This window comes from Chrysemys picta, chromosome 2 (assembly GCF_011386835.1).
Source record: "Chrysemys picta bellii isolate R12L10 chromosome 2, ASM1138683v2, whole genome shotgun sequence".
Lineage (NCBI taxonomy): Eukaryota > Metazoa > Chordata > Testudines > Emydidae > Chrysemys > Chrysemys picta.
This window is the reverse complement of record NC_088792.1, coordinates 226,797,378-226,812,842: the sequence shown is the minus strand read 5'-3', so window position 1 is coordinate 226,812,842 and position 15,465 is coordinate 226,797,378. Positions and strand designations below refer to the sequence as shown.

Genomic DNA, 15,465 nt, shown 5'->3' with positions numbered 1-15,465 from the left:
GATGGTTCATTTAGGATAAGATGCTTGAATTATACTTAGGATGTTGATAGGCCTTCAATTGTAAAGGGTATTGCATCAGTATTTGCCCCTCCCCGCTTTTCCCGCCCCCCTCCAAAACCCCTAGAAAGCAATAAAAACACCATTTCCAAGTTGAAATCTTGGGTGAGGAATTCTGTGATCAGAACTTTGCATCTGGATGAGCTATGCTCAGTGCAGGACTTAAAAGTCTGGAGGGAAGGTGGAGAGAGGCAATCCTTTGTGATCTTCCAGTCCTGTGGTGGACAGGGGCCAGTTCAGACCCTGCATAAAGTTAGAGGAGTCTCAGAACTGTGCTGGCTGGTAACAAGACTGCTAGAGCCCAAGGCTTTCCAGCCATGCCTGACATGCCACCTACTCAAAGCAGTCTGGGAAGGATGGTGCAGAGCCAGCTTTATGTCACCTGGTTATTCACCTGTTCTGGGGGAATCCGCAGTTGCTCTGTTAGTGCAAAGAGGTCAGAGCAAGGGCCCAGGATCTGGCCTGTGATGTTTATTTTCATCAAACCATATAGGTGGCGGATTTGTATAGTGGAAGGAGAAACAGGCATGCAATGTACATCTTTGAGATGAGCTTTAGTCTGTCAAGATAGCACTAGGGATTCATGTTAATATTCAGAAAGTATGGTGTTTACCATATTTTAACAAGGATGAAAACTTGCATGATGTGACCAGTCAATTCACCACAGCAAGTGTTCTGAGGGCCACCAGTGATACATGGGCCATTGTTTGGGCACTTCTGTTGGAGGAGGGGGGGATTTTTACAGAGAGTTAAAAAGTTATACATGTCTGGATATGAGGTCCTTGAAAAGGAGTAAGTCACCTCTAAGTCACCACCGTGAATTCCTAGTGATAGTGCCTAACTGTTACTGTCTTTGGTGACATGTGGGAAATAAGCTGGCAGTCTCAGTTAAGTCCCATCTTCTGTTCCTAGGTCTGCCACAGATTTCCTGTCGCTTAATCTCTCTGTGCCCCCGTTCTCCATCTGTAAAATCAGGATAGATCTTTCATTACAGGTGTATGTCTTCTGCCTCCAGGAGGGGGAGGAAGGAGTTAATATAAGCTCCCTTAAGCTTAAAGACCACAACACTAGAACGCCTCTGTGTCCAGTTCTCTAAACTGGCCAAACCCAGGATCTTGCTATGGCTCCCACAGCTTGCCACCTCATGGGCTGCTGTGAAGACAAATCCATTTAGCCAGATTTTCTAAATGGGAGCTCCTGAGCACTGAGCACTTTTGAAAATATGGCCAATTAATGTATGAGAGGTTCCCATATACATGGCGTAGTAGCCATAGAAAAGCCTACAAATATATAAAGTGGAATGACTAAAATATACACCTCTACCCCGATATAACGCTGTCCTTGGGAGCCAAATAATCTTACCACGTTATAGGTGAAACCGCGTTATATCGAACTTGCTTTGATCCGCCGGAGTGTGCAGCTCCACCCCCCCCAGAGCGCTGCTTTACCGCGTTATATCTGAATTCGTGTTATATCGGGTCGCGTTATATCGGGGTAAAGGTGTATATTAAAATCAATAGTTATTCCATTTCAGACTATACATTTTTCAGCTGTATCATTGCACAGTGCACATATTGTTGTCATCTATAGAGCTATCATTAATGATGGTTCTTTTGATCCTTAATTCAGAACATACATTCAGACTCTTCATTTGACTTTATAAACATTTTACAGGCTGCATCCAGTTTGGGCACTGTGCATGTATGATATATAAGATGGAGAAAGCATGACTGACTTTACAATGGAGGAGAATAGATATGATTGAGAGCCTTCTTGAATATTTCAGAAATATTTTAGGGGCATTCTACTAGCAGAAACACTTCTTCTTTGACCACAATGCAGGTCAAGTATACTTTACAAGGAGTGACAGTTTCAGTTTCAGAACGCAACAAAAAAACTTCAAAACAGACTCCAAAGAGAGACAGCTGAACTTGAATTATATGCAAATTAGATACAATTAATTTAGGTTTGAACAGAGACTGGGAATGGTTGGGTCGTTACACTAATTGAATCTATTTCCTCATGTTAAAATATGTTAAAATATCCTCACAACTTCTATGGGTCATCTCGATTATCACTTCAAAGGTTTTTTTCTCTCTCCTGCTGATGATAGCTCATCTCAATTGATTGGCCTCTTACAGTTGGTATGACTACTCCCACCTTTTCATGTTCTCTGTACGTATAAATATCTTCTTTCTGTGTGTTCCATTCTATGCATCCAATGAAGTGGGCTGTAGCCCACGAAAGCTTAAACTCAAATAAATTTGTTAGTCTCTAAGGTGCCACAAGTACTCCTGTTCTTTTTGTGGATACAGGCTAACACGGCTGCTACTCTGAAAAAAAGTTTCAGAATGATTTTCCAATAGGGAATCACACATTGCAGAGAGGCAAAGTGCACATGAATATGTTCTATGCACTAATAATAAATAGTCTTAACATGAGATGAATGTTATGAATTAAGCCTCAGAGATAGGTTTGGTGATGGTCCTGTAGGTCCAAAACAATATTACAGTAGAGAGCACTTCCAGTCACACATATAATGGGAATAATATTTCCTTTCACCAAAAAAATCTGTGTTACTAAAGATATAATATTAATATAACACATTATCAGATTTTGCTGTATTCTGGACATGTTGGTTTCCTCAATGTTTATCACACTGAAGACAGTGAGAGACTAGAGTTTGATAGGCTTTGGAGCAGACCTGTAAGCATTCTAAGCCCCAAATCTGCCCTTGTATATGAGAACATTACTCCTACTGACTTCAGTGAAGAGTTTTAAGCATGTACCTGAATGCAATATTTGGTCCTAAGCAGCTTCAGGACTCACTGGACCAAACTCTGGTATGGATGGAAGTGAGGGCCAAAGTTTGGCTTCAGATCTGTACACCTATGTGTATATACCATTGCGAAAAGATAGATTAATGTCAAATGTTCAAGTTATAATTTATACTTCTTTTCATTTTTTATGACTGGGGGATGGATCTTTTTGTTGTTTAATTTTAAAGCATTATCCCACATTCACAACTATGGGTTTTAGAAACAGCAGTGGACTATTCTGGTGGTCTAGAGTACTGTGAAGCATCTTCCTAGTGGTTTACTTTAAGTAAATATAGTATAGTGTTGATATTGACTCTTAAGATTATTTATTATGAGCTCATGGAACATAAGGGCAACCTATATCTCACAAGCCTGGCAGGTGTTGTCTATCAAAATATCATTATCTAACAAAACATTGGCAGCCAAGAATGCCAGAGTTTCATGACCAATTTCCGCACAACAAACATAGGTGATACAGGCGAGGCATTTGTACAGCTACGAGGCAATTATGCACTTTGACACCAGAAGGAAACCACATCATCTGGTTAGAACACAGAGCGTCTGTTTGGTTATCAATCTATAAACCTATTCACTCTTTGGAGTGATAAGCATACAATGGTTTTATCTTGCAATATGACTAGCTGTTCCACCTTGTAAAACTCAGAATGCAGGATAATACCATTTTCATAGCATTATATAACTGAGAATGAATTGGGATTCTGCAGATGGGTAATAACACAGGAGAAAAGGCAGCAGGTATGTTAGCTTTGCTCCCATTCTCTCTTAGATAAATCGTAATAAAGAAGTTTGCAACAATCTCCCAATTGTTTGTGGACAATGTACTCAGCAGCTTGTTTGCTTGGAAAACTAAGTATGTCTTCATTTGTGTTCTTTTCCAGTGTTAGTAGGTGGTCCATTACCTCGGGGACATGAATTTGAACTACATGATGTTCAGTTTCACTGGGGGAGAGAAAACCAGCGTGGCTCTGAACACACTGTTAATTTTAAAGCTTTTCCCATGGAGGTAAGAATGACAACACATTACAAAAAACCTGTGCTATGCATAAGATGTTAAATCATTGCTTGATAACCTGGTAGTTCAAAACAGCTTTTATTTTAGCTCAGCATTTTTCATACGAAAAAACCGTCTGCTGAAGTGTGCTTTAGTGCCAGTAAATTGAGATTTGAGTCTTTAGTAATGTGCCTCTAGCATACATCGTATTGCATGATTAATTGGCCATAAAGTTAACTTGCAGAACTATTAACTTCTGTCTTAATAATATTAGCATTCTAACAAGATCTGCTATTTCAACACTTCCTATGTCACCTTGACTAATAGCTATAGTTGGGGGGAAATAGCTGCTGGAAGCCTTTCCATGGTAAATAATAATTAAATAATAAACTTGGTTTAAAAAAGCATAAATAAATTGTTCATGAAAAGCTTTAGACATCTGAAAACTGGAGGATGTATGAAATTCTTCTATATAATCATAGCATGGAGTGAAGCTCAGGTTTGGAAAGAAGGGTACAAATGTTCTGCAATCTTAAAATTTGAGCTGTTCCACAGATACTCAGCTTTATGTTCCACGATTGCAACTGTACTGCAGAAGATCATTCCAGTATTTTCATATACTGTGCACTTCATCTTATGTTTTATAAGGAGACTTTCATGCCTTTTTTCAGAGGTTTTAAAATTATTTTTGCCTTGCTATTTATCATAATCCCTTAGAAGCTCGAAATGCTCCATTTATGCTCTCCTCTTCAAGTGCTTGGGCATTTGTTACTGACTGGTTACACATGGAGCCCACTCTGCTGGAATAGAATTTTTTAAAAGAAAAAGGATAAAAATCAGTGTTTATTTAAAAAATAAATATAAAAATCCACACGGACTTGTGGAATAGATACAGGTTTAATGCGTAGCTTAAATACCTGTGTTAGGAACATTGGTCAGATCTTGGCCTCTGCTGTGACTGTTTTGTATCAGTCCACTGCAGAACTGGCTTCAGGAAAGTTACCCCTATATGGGGGACTCACCAGGTAATGTAGGGCCAGAGTAACAGCTTCTACACCCCCTTTTACTGGACCCTGTATAGATGCATCCCCACGCCAAAGCAGTTCCAGTGGCCCCTTGTGACAGTGGGCAACTGATGCAAGATAAAGCAAACCTGTCCCCAGTAAGTTAATGTCCATTTAAAAAATAAATCAGTATGTAAAAAAAGGTCAGCATGGAGGCAAGCCATGAAAAAGGTCCAGGGATTAGCCAACGGATCTGATCAGCCTCAGTGGGAACCCATGCTGCGTCTCCTTTAAGGGCAGCATGACAGCTGTGCTAAAACGTCCTGACAAAGTGAGGGATGTCAAACCCAAGATTTCATTACAGTTAGCACAGAAGTGTGTATATAGATCTATAGAAGAGCAAATTGGGTTCCACTTCATCTCTTGCATCAAAGCCATTTTTGGCTAAGTTCTGATCCTAGGATCTTGCTTACTGGTGACAGTAGGATAGGTCTAATGGCTGGAAGTTAAGATTTATTGATTATTTAAAATACATTGTAAAAGCAGCATACACATGCAGCCTTACACACAGGTCTCCAAGCAGATTTCTTTTGTGGGACATTATCACTCTTGGGTTAGAAGTCATGTACAGACAGATATACAGGCCGTAACCCCATGTCCCTTATTCCCACACTATCCTGCTTTGACAGCCTGTAGATTGACTTCTTTGCATGTCTTTTGGGGAGATTGAAATGGTGGAGGAACCACACTTTCTGTAGAAAACTTCTGCTCCATGTTCCCCTTCTACCTATGAGTTTTCTAGTCTTAGGCATACAGGACAGCTACATTTTGGTCCAAATATCATACTGTAAAAATTGAGGAGGGTGAAAATAGGTGCTCATGACAAATACATATGTTCCTTCAATAGTATGATTTATGTCACATCTTACAGAACACGGGATTCTAATCACTGTCTTCATTCTGGAGATTTCCACACATTACTTTTATCAAGAACAGTCACTTTGATCAGTAGAGCTATTTTCTTGCCTGTTATACGGGCATCTTTTTGTTCAGGAGCTGGTGGTCATAGTATGTATTTTAGGGCCTTGTTTTCAGCGGGTTGGTAGGTAACAGTAATTTAATGTGTACACTAATAGATAGTGATAGGTGTCTACCCAGTTGCATACCCATCTGTGGAGTATGTGTTCTCATCTTGTAGTGTGTATGTGTAAATGGGTATACACAAATGCAAGCCTGAGAATCAGGCCCCTGAGAGCTGTGCCTGGCTTTTCCACTAGAAGAGAATGTCTGTCCCAACTGCTGATTTTTGCCTTAGAAGCCTGAAATACATTTCTGTCACTGAGAATAAAAAACATTGGACGATAAGACTTTCAGGAGGACCCAAACCAAGTATATGAACAAATGATAAACAAAACTGCATGGTTTTTACTAAATCTATTAGCAACACACCAGACTGGGACTAGATTGTAATCTCTATTATTCCATTAACATCCCGAGTAATTCTATTGAAGCCAATGTAGTAACTCTGGATCTCAACTGATATATTTGATATGGCTCTCTGTATTTATTGATCAGAGCAGCAGTTTGATTTTGAATTCCGACTCTAAGATATAGGAACCATCCTACACACCCTTACATTAATAAACTGGGCCAGCTATTACAGAACAGCTACAGAATATCAGCGTAACAACCCTTGTAAAGTCTGACTTTAGACAGGAATGTTACTTCTCAATGTTTGGAAGAGGATTACTGCTTAGTTCCTTCCTCTGGTTCTTTACCCTTGATATAACTATTAGATAGGAATTAAGCAATATCCTGTATCTCTAAGTGTAACAATCTATTATTTTCTGACTAGACATCTTGGAATCTTGCACAGGGTTAGGACATTCAGGTTCATGGCTAAATAGATTAGCAAATTAGGTTTGTACTGTGACCTCTGGGACAAACACTTGAAATGATTTACCATGTTGTTTTAACAAAACTGCTGTTCATGTGACTCCTTCAGAGGCTAAATTTGTTGTTTTTATTATTATCAGAAATTCAGTAAAGTCTTGTTTTTTCAGCTTCCCCAGTGGAAGAAATCAAAATGTTGACTTTAATATATATGTTATCATTTTAATTGAAACCCTTGTAGTTGCAATAACCAAGATAAGCCAGACAAAGCAGCAAACTGCAGTCTAATGTAAACATTGTAACACCTTTTTTAACATGTACTGTACATGTTGTTCACAATCCTCCTCCCTTTGTTTCTAGAAAGAAATACAATGCCCAATCTTGCCTTGCAGCCAAAAACTGGGAGGAGGTATTTCATACAGCCTTCCTCAGAAATCATATGCAGTATTCTACTGAGCATACTCAGGGATACTTTACTCTCTCAGGCTGTTGTTGATGTTAAAAGTTTGATAAAGAGCTCAACAATAGAAGATTAGTATCTAGTTCCATTTCCTTGAAAGATACAGAGGCTAGACTGTGACTTGGAGTACACACCTATACAGCGGAGAAAAGGGAGTAAGAGCTACTCTTCTACCTGTGCATGAACTACCCAAGCCTTGAGTGTGGAGATGAATGAATAAGTGGGTGCTGCAACCGCCTTACTCTTCACCCCCTCCAGAAGGTGGGTGGGGAATGGGAAGGAAGGGGTGGCAAATGTGTGGAACCTTGATTCTCCCCCTCCTACTTGTTGCCTGCTGCAGGAATGGAGGTTAAGAATTTACTGCTGATATAGGCCAACAGCAAATTACCACCCTACTGGAGCAAGGGAGAAGCCTGGAGGGAATTGTGCCTCAGAGACGTGTCTCTGAATGTCATAGTATGTCCCTGAACTTGTCCTAGGCCGGTGTAGCTTACACACTGGTACTTGCTCAGGACTGGGCCAAACAGCACAATTTAACCCTAAAAGAACAATTAATTTTTAGAATCAATCACAGGAAGCTGCTATAAAATAAAACTGACACTGGTCAAAAATGGTTCCTCGCAATGCTAGCAATTTGACTGGGAGCAGAGTGGAGAATTCTGTAGAATCCAACCCTTTAAAATATTGGCTGATGTTAGCTTGTTTTGTACACACATTACTAGCCAGCTGCAGTATGTTTTTTCCAAATCTTGTGCAAACGATCAGTGGAAGGGAATAAGCTGCAAATCATTTCCAAGCCTTTCCAAGATGTAGAGGAAGAGAAACACCTTCCCTTTTGCTGTCATAAATTTTCAGTTAAAAAAAACCAACCTCACAGTTGCCTGCGGAGTCCGAATGAGTTTTGAACAGCAAAGCCAAACAAAAGTAAAAAATAAAATAAAATTGTCTTTTGCGTAATGTAATATAAACCAAACTCGTTTGTTCTGTAGTATTTTTCATCACGACAATAACTATCACTAAAAATGCTGTAATAAATACGTAAAACTCACCCAGTCTAAATGAAACAATTAGATTTTCTTTTGCTCATCTGAAATGATGCCATCTTAAGTATTTAATTGAGACAAAGTACTATTTTATGGCTTCAGACTAAAATTATGATATTACATTTCTCTCCCTCAAGCATCTTCACCATCTGTTTAGCAATACATAGGGTTTGGTTCTTTGGATTTTTTTAATGAGCACAGCTTTCAAATCAGATATATAGACTGTACCAATCTGCTCTTTTTCATTTCTGTGAGAAAAAATTCCATGCCCCTAACGCACAGGTTTATTCTCAACTTTACCTTAATCTTGAAATGTCTGAATTAGGTTTTGTTAAAGCATTTTGGACCAAATTCTGCTCACCTTTGGTATGTCTACACTGCAGTAAAACACCTGTGAATGGCTCATATGAGTTGGCTTGGGCTTGGGCCGCAGGGCTATAAAATTGCAGTACAGATGTTTGGGCTCATGCTGGAGCCTGGGTTTTGGGACCCTGAGGGGGGAGGGTCCCAGAGCCCAATCTCCAGCTTGAGCCCAAATGTCTATACTGCAGTTTTGTAGCTCCACATCTGAAGCCCCGCGAGCCCAAGTCAACTAACATGGGCCATCTGTGAGTGTTTTATTGCAATGTAGACATGTCTTTGAGTGAAATTCACCCCTTATTTTGCATATATGTATAGGGTGACCAGACATCCCATTTTTAAAGGGACAGTCCCATATTTAAGCTCTTTTGCAGGTGTCCCAACTTTCTCTTTAAAAAAAGGCAAATTATCCCGTATTTTCTGTCTCCCCCAACCATCAGTACTGGTGGGTCCTGCTGCTGGCCGGATCCCTGATCACTAGCTGCCCGCCCACCAGCGGTGAGTTGGGGGGGGGGGTCCAGTGGCCGACAATGGGGGTGGGTGTGCAAGGCTGGTGGTGGGGCTGGCTGCTCCCCATGCTGGTCTGTCAGCACAGCCCCCGCTGTGTGCTGGCTCTTGGCCAGCAGGCCCCGCCCCTCCACCCTGTTTCTGGCAGGCATTGGCTGCACGCTGCGATAGCTGGTGAGTGTGTGCAGGCGCTAGCCGGTGGCCTCTGCTGCCCACCCATCGGCCCTTTACGTGCTCCCCCTCTTGCTGTCCTCTCCTTGCTTTGCCCTTTCACATCCCCCCAGCCCCACTGCTCCTCCATATCTCCCCTCGGCGGGGTGCGTCCTGTTCCCAGCGCTGTGCAGAGAACCAGCCCTTGGTTGGGGTGCTCAGCTCACCAGCAGCCTGGCCAGCAGGCTCTTTCCGTCCCGCACTGCCTCTGGCTGGGCCGGCACCCTTGAAAAACCCAAGACCCTCCAGCCCAGGGCACTGGCCAGGAGGAGCTGAGCCCTGCATGTGCCAACCCCCCAGCACAGTGCTGGCATGGGGAAGCCTCTCAACCCCTCAGCTAAGGTCTGGAGTGTGTGTGGGGAAAGCGATTTCCAGCCTGTTCATGCCCCAAACCTGCAGGTCTCACAGTTTAGCACCCTCTTCACCTGCCCCCCCGTCCTTCCCTCAGGGAGTGCAAGGCTGCTGCTCCATCCCCTAGTCATCCTCCGCTGCTGAGCCACCTCTCTGGCCAGGTTAGCTGAAGCCCCTGCAGTCAGGTTCCTGGGCCTTGGTGCACAACGCATCCATAGGGCTTAACCCCTCCCTGCCCACGCTGTAGCTGGGGGACAGAAGGCGGCTGGGTTTTGTCGGTGGCCAGCAGCAGCCTGGAGGTATTAGCTGCCTTTCAACACTGTGTGGGAAGGAAGGAACAAGCTGCTTCCAACCACAGGGGAGCGGGGCAGGGAGAAGAGATGAGCTCTGCAAAGACATGGTCCAGGTCATCCCTTCCCCCCTCCTGCCCCTGCGGCTGGAAGCAGCTCCCATCCCTTCCCTCCGGCACAGTGCTGAAAGGTTGTTGCTGGACACATTCTGGAGTGAACCCTGGCAGAAATCTGGGGAGGGGGAGCATGTGACCCTGCGTCGCCCCTCCCCCATGTGTTACCTCGGGAAGACGTGGCACCATGTATCAGGAGAGGCGGGTCCATTCCGGGGGCCCAGCGAGGCATGGAGGGTGGAGAGCGCTGGGCAGGGAGGGTCGGGTCAGTCGGTCATCCCCCTGTGTGAGAAAGGTGTATGTAAGTGTGTGTGTGTCACCTCTCCCTGTATGAACCCCAAAGCCTTAAAGATAAGAATATAAATAAAAAGAATCCAACTACACAGTATTTCTTTTTGACAGGGGCTCAGACATCTTGATTTTAATTTGAACGTTTGTACTGCATAGTTCTGATTGCCATTGAATTTGCTTGAATACAAGTAATTTTACCAGGTGTCCCATATTCAGCATAGGGAAATATGGTCACCCTATATATGTAGTTCAGAGGCCTCTGTGCTGTTTATTTTATTCAATGATTTATTGCTTCATTTGTAAATTTGCTTGATAAAACAAAGCAAAGAAAAAAAATACATGTAATTGTAACACCAGGTCGGCAATGTCTACTCCCCTCCATGCACACACAAATCCTACTCCCTTTATCTCACACAAGTACTCCCTTTGACCTCAGTGAGTCTGGTGAGAGGAGTAAGGCAAGCAGGCCCATTTTAACAACACTTATTTCTAAGATTAGGCACCAATCTTGCACCACTGAAATCAGTGGGAGTTTTGCCAGTAACTTTAATGTGACTATGATCATAGGCAACCTATGGTACGCGTGTCAAAGGCGGCATACGAGCTGATTTTCAGTGGCACTCACACTGCCTGGGTCCTGGCCACCGGTCCGGGGGGCTCTGCATTTTAATTTAATTTTAAATGAAGCTTCTTAAACATTTTAAAAACCTTATTTACTTTACATACAACAATAGTTTAGTTATATATTATAGACTTATAGAGAGAGACCTTCTAAAAACGTTAAAATGTATTACTGGCACGCAAAACCTTAAATTAAAATGAATAAATGAAGACTCGGCACATCACTTCTGAAAGGTTGCCGACCCCTGATCTGGGCCATAAACTCAAATGGGAATGTTTTAAACACAGGCCTACATCTCATTCACCTCATTGATTTACTGCTTGTAAAGGATGGAATTCACTCCTTTGCAGAGGGGCAGCACAAAGCTTATGAATTGCTTAAGATCCACTTACGATCTCAAAATAAGGGGGTGAATTTCACTCTTTACAAGCAGGAATTGGCTCAGAGTGCTTTAACAAAACTTAATTCTGCTATTTTAAATTTCAATTTTAGGTTTTTCTGCTCATAATTTTTAAGAAGTATTTTTAATAAAGGAAGTTCCCTAATAGAATATTAACTTAATATTCAAATAACTAAATGACTGTTCAGTCTAGTATCATTGTTGATTAGTAATGTAGTGTTTAAAGTAGTGTTTTTTTATGACTAACAACTATTCTTCTATTCACAACCGGATCCAGATTCAAACCATCACTGATGAAAAAAATACATAATTTTACCTCTTATATAGAATGAAGGTATAACCATAATTTGTACCCCTTACATAATACTTTATGGATCAGACGGATTCCTGGTACAACTCCAGAATCATCACTGGAGTTACACTGGGGGTTGAATCTAGCTGATGCTCTGCAAAAAAGTATTTTCCAGCAGTTTTTCACTTAGTACGAACTTCAGATTTCCCCCTTATTTACTGGTTTGTGTTTTGTTTTTTGGCTGTTGTGCAAAACTGGAAACCCTCTCTCCCCCTCTCAGTAGACCAAAGAGAAACTGACAAAATGAAATACATTCATTATCATCATTTTAAAAGTAATATGAGCAGCATATGATTCCTGAAATAGCTTTGTTACCAGTTGCTAAGTTCTTTCAGTATTAGATTTGTTATTTGTTGCTGACAGATAATTTGATCCAAATGATCAGTCACAGTCCCCAAATTGTACTTTGATTCTAGGTAATTCACCAATATGAACACTGAGTGCTTATGGCTTAGCTCAGTCACACATAGTTTATACTTTGCAAAGAATACATTTAAGAACTTTGTATTGCAGTGTTGATTCATAAGGCACACCGGGTGCATTAATGGTTGATATGCTAGCAGGCGGGGATGGCTTTGCTATAGCCGGATGTAGGGAGAAATGCTTCTTCCAACTCTTTGAAAGAAGGGTATTCATGTGCTTATGTCAAATGTGTTTGGGGCCTTCTTTGTGAGCAAAAACTGCAATTTAATCCAGGGGTGATGCTGGGAAGACATACACGATACTACTCAGCCACCACCATTTAAGGGAAAAGTCACCAGCAGGTGGGTCCCAAACTGCTCATTGCCCATCTGCTCCCATTTCCAGGGATTTTCCTGTTTTTTTCCCAATTGTGCAGCAGATGCTTTTGAGTCTCATGCGCACCTCAGAATCTTTTGGGCTGGCTGCTGCAATAGTTCCTCTGAAGCACCACTGTTAACAGTGCAAAGGATTACGCATTTAAGAACTGGAAGGTCCCCACTACAGATAAATCAGCCAGAAAGCAAGGTACCCTTTTGGGTAAGAAATGACACATAGGGAATATTTGGTAGAAGGAAATGAGTAGCAAGCCATGGGAGAGGTCTGCGGTTGAGGGCTAATCTTTGCCTAGAAGGCCAACACACTAGGACCAAATCTTATTGTATTCACTCAGGGCTATGCTGTTGCACTTAGCCACAGTGTGTAGTAATGGCTGATCTGGAACTGCACTATCCTAGGGGGGAGCACTGAAGGTGGAATGTCTCACAGTTCCCTGGCTGTGTTGAAGGGAATGCAGTTTCTGAGACCTCTTTAAAGGATTCAGCATTATCTCCTCCATCCCTTGAGTAGATGAGGAAAATGCTGATTTGATGAAATTGAAATGTTTTGTGGGAATGTATCAATTTCATTGACATTTTTGACCAATAATTATCTAAATATTTTGTTTGGGTAAAGTCAAAATCTTTAGTTTCCATATGGCCAAAGCACTTCATTTCAACATTATTGTTTCAACTTTTATGCTATATGAAGTTCAGTATAACATACTGTAATATAGTCAAAATAATAATGTCAAAATGAAATGTTTTCATAAGATCATTTAGATATTTCTGAAATGAAAAATTTCCCCATTTTGCGGAAAATGACTTTTCATTATGATTTAGGATGAATGGAAATTTTGAAATGTCAGAATTCCTCATGGATTTAAAATTCTGAGTTTCAACCAGCTCTAATAAGCATCTATATAGCCAGACCATTCCCCTGAGGCCCAATCTAGTACCTCAATCACAGACTATCTCAGAGAAAAGCCATTATACAATACTAATGCAGCATGTAAAACTGCAATTCAACAGCAGGCCATTAAAGATACACAATGAAGATTATTATTGTTGGAAACTTGGGCAGTATTGAACTGAAAATTGTTCTGAGCTTCCTTGAAGTGTGTACTATTTAAGTATAACTGCTCATTGGAGAGAAGTCAAGGTTATGTTTGGAAAATAACTTACTCTTGCTGTTACTGTCATCCATTTAGAAAGAACCTCAGGTCACCTTACAGCAAATATCAACCCAAATTATCTGTAAAAATGAAATAAACAGATGGGAGTGATCATTGTGTTATTCTGCCTTCATTAGATAAATTTATGTATAAAAATAAAATCAGTGAGATTAAGATCCCCCGCCCTGCAGCCCTTGTTTAAATGACAAGTCCTTTCTCGGGTGAATAGTCTGGTTTTAAAGCCCTGGAAATTAATTGCAGTTTCCTTAGGCCCACTGATTTCAGTTGAGAAGCTGGTCATGTGAATACATTTTCCAGAATTACTCTCTTAAATCACACCTCTTCATGTTTTCTTTGCAGCTTAGAAAACTGGTGACTCTGATAGCACACAATATAGTTGACTCTTCCACAAGATGCAGCAAACTTGTATGCATTAATAATCACTATATATTAATCCAGTCTTCTTGCCAGATTTTGGTCTCTCAAAGCTTAAAAATAATATATCAACACACACACACAGCAAAGACATCTACATAGCAAAAACAGACTGGAGAGACTTTTACAGAAATCCCCATCTTTCCCACACACCCCTTCCTAGTCATCCTAATTAAGGGGCAGTGGGAGGCAAGGCTGGAGTGTACTGTACTCCAGCTATCTCCAGTTGAAGTACAGAATCTTGAGTACTATTATCAGCTGGCACAGATTAGAGCAGCTCCAAGGGTGCTGTATCACCTGGGCGGAAACTTGGCACAGCAAAGAATCTGGTCTATAAATCTGACCGCAGGATTTACACAGCATTTCACTTTCCTGGTGAAGGGTTTGTTGCAAAAAGCCAACAATCGGGAGCCAAGTAATGACATATTTGCTTTCTTCTTCTTTTGTTACTATATAGAATATTTATTAATGGTGGAAACAGTTTTCATTTTGAGATGATTCCTGTTTTCATTGTATCTCCTGCACACTTTCCTTCAGTAAAGGAAAATTGTAGAACACACCCAATAATTTACTTATAATGCATCCCTTAATTATACAATTGTGGGGGTGAAATTTATTCCTCCCATAACTAGTGAACAGCATGTGACCTGACACATAAGACCCTTGTATTGTTACCTTTGATGGCCTAACTGCACAACCTTCTCTTAGTTCCTCTACCAATCATACTGAGCTGTTTGCCCCCACAGTACTCTATGGCAGTGAGCCCTGCCTGTTAATCATATTGATTATCATGGTGATATTTTGGTCTCCTATGCAAAACTGGAGTAAAAAGGTTTTGTGTGTGGGGAGCTTAAAAGATTTTGCGGGGGATCAGGTCCTTCTCCCTGCAAACCAAGGCAGAGAGAGGAGAACCTTGCAGCTTGCTACAGGAGATACTAAGGCCCGTGGACTGCAGTGGCAGCTGTGGCTTACTACATTACGTGCAGGTGGCTCAAGGCCACATCTTGCCACTCCCATCGGTATTGAGAGGGCTGCTCAGCATTCATCTCTGTGTCCATCAGAGACTCCCTGTGTGGCCTCCTTGTTTCCTGATCTCATGCACAATGGAAATGAAGTAGGGCTGTCGATTAATCGCAGTTAACTCATGCGATTAACTCAAAAAAATTAATCACGATTAATCACAGTTTAAATCGCACTGTTAAACAATAGAATACCAATGGAACTGTATTAAATATTTTGGATGTTTTTCTACATTTTCATATATATTGTATTCTATGTTGTAATTGAAATTAAAA

At 41.2% G+C, this 15,465-nt stretch overlaps 1 protein-coding gene across 7 annotated transcripts in view; it reads left to right on the top strand.

The window, feature by feature from the left end:
• The window catches only part of CA8 (carbonic anhydrase 8), a 69,935-nt gene that overhangs the window by 21,980 nt on the left and 32,490 nt on the right, over positions 1-15,465 (top strand). For all 7 annotated transcript variants that reach the window (XR_010598885.1, XR_010598884.1, XM_065585615.1 and 4 more), the window contains one exon: positions 3,776-3,900. Coding sequence is in view for 5 of the 7 variants with exons in the window: in XM_065585615.1 (XP_065441687.1) it covers positions 3,776-3,900 (125 nt within the window). In the remaining 2 variants the exon portion in view is untranslated. The remainder of the gene's footprint in view (positions 1-3,775; positions 3,901-15,465) is intronic.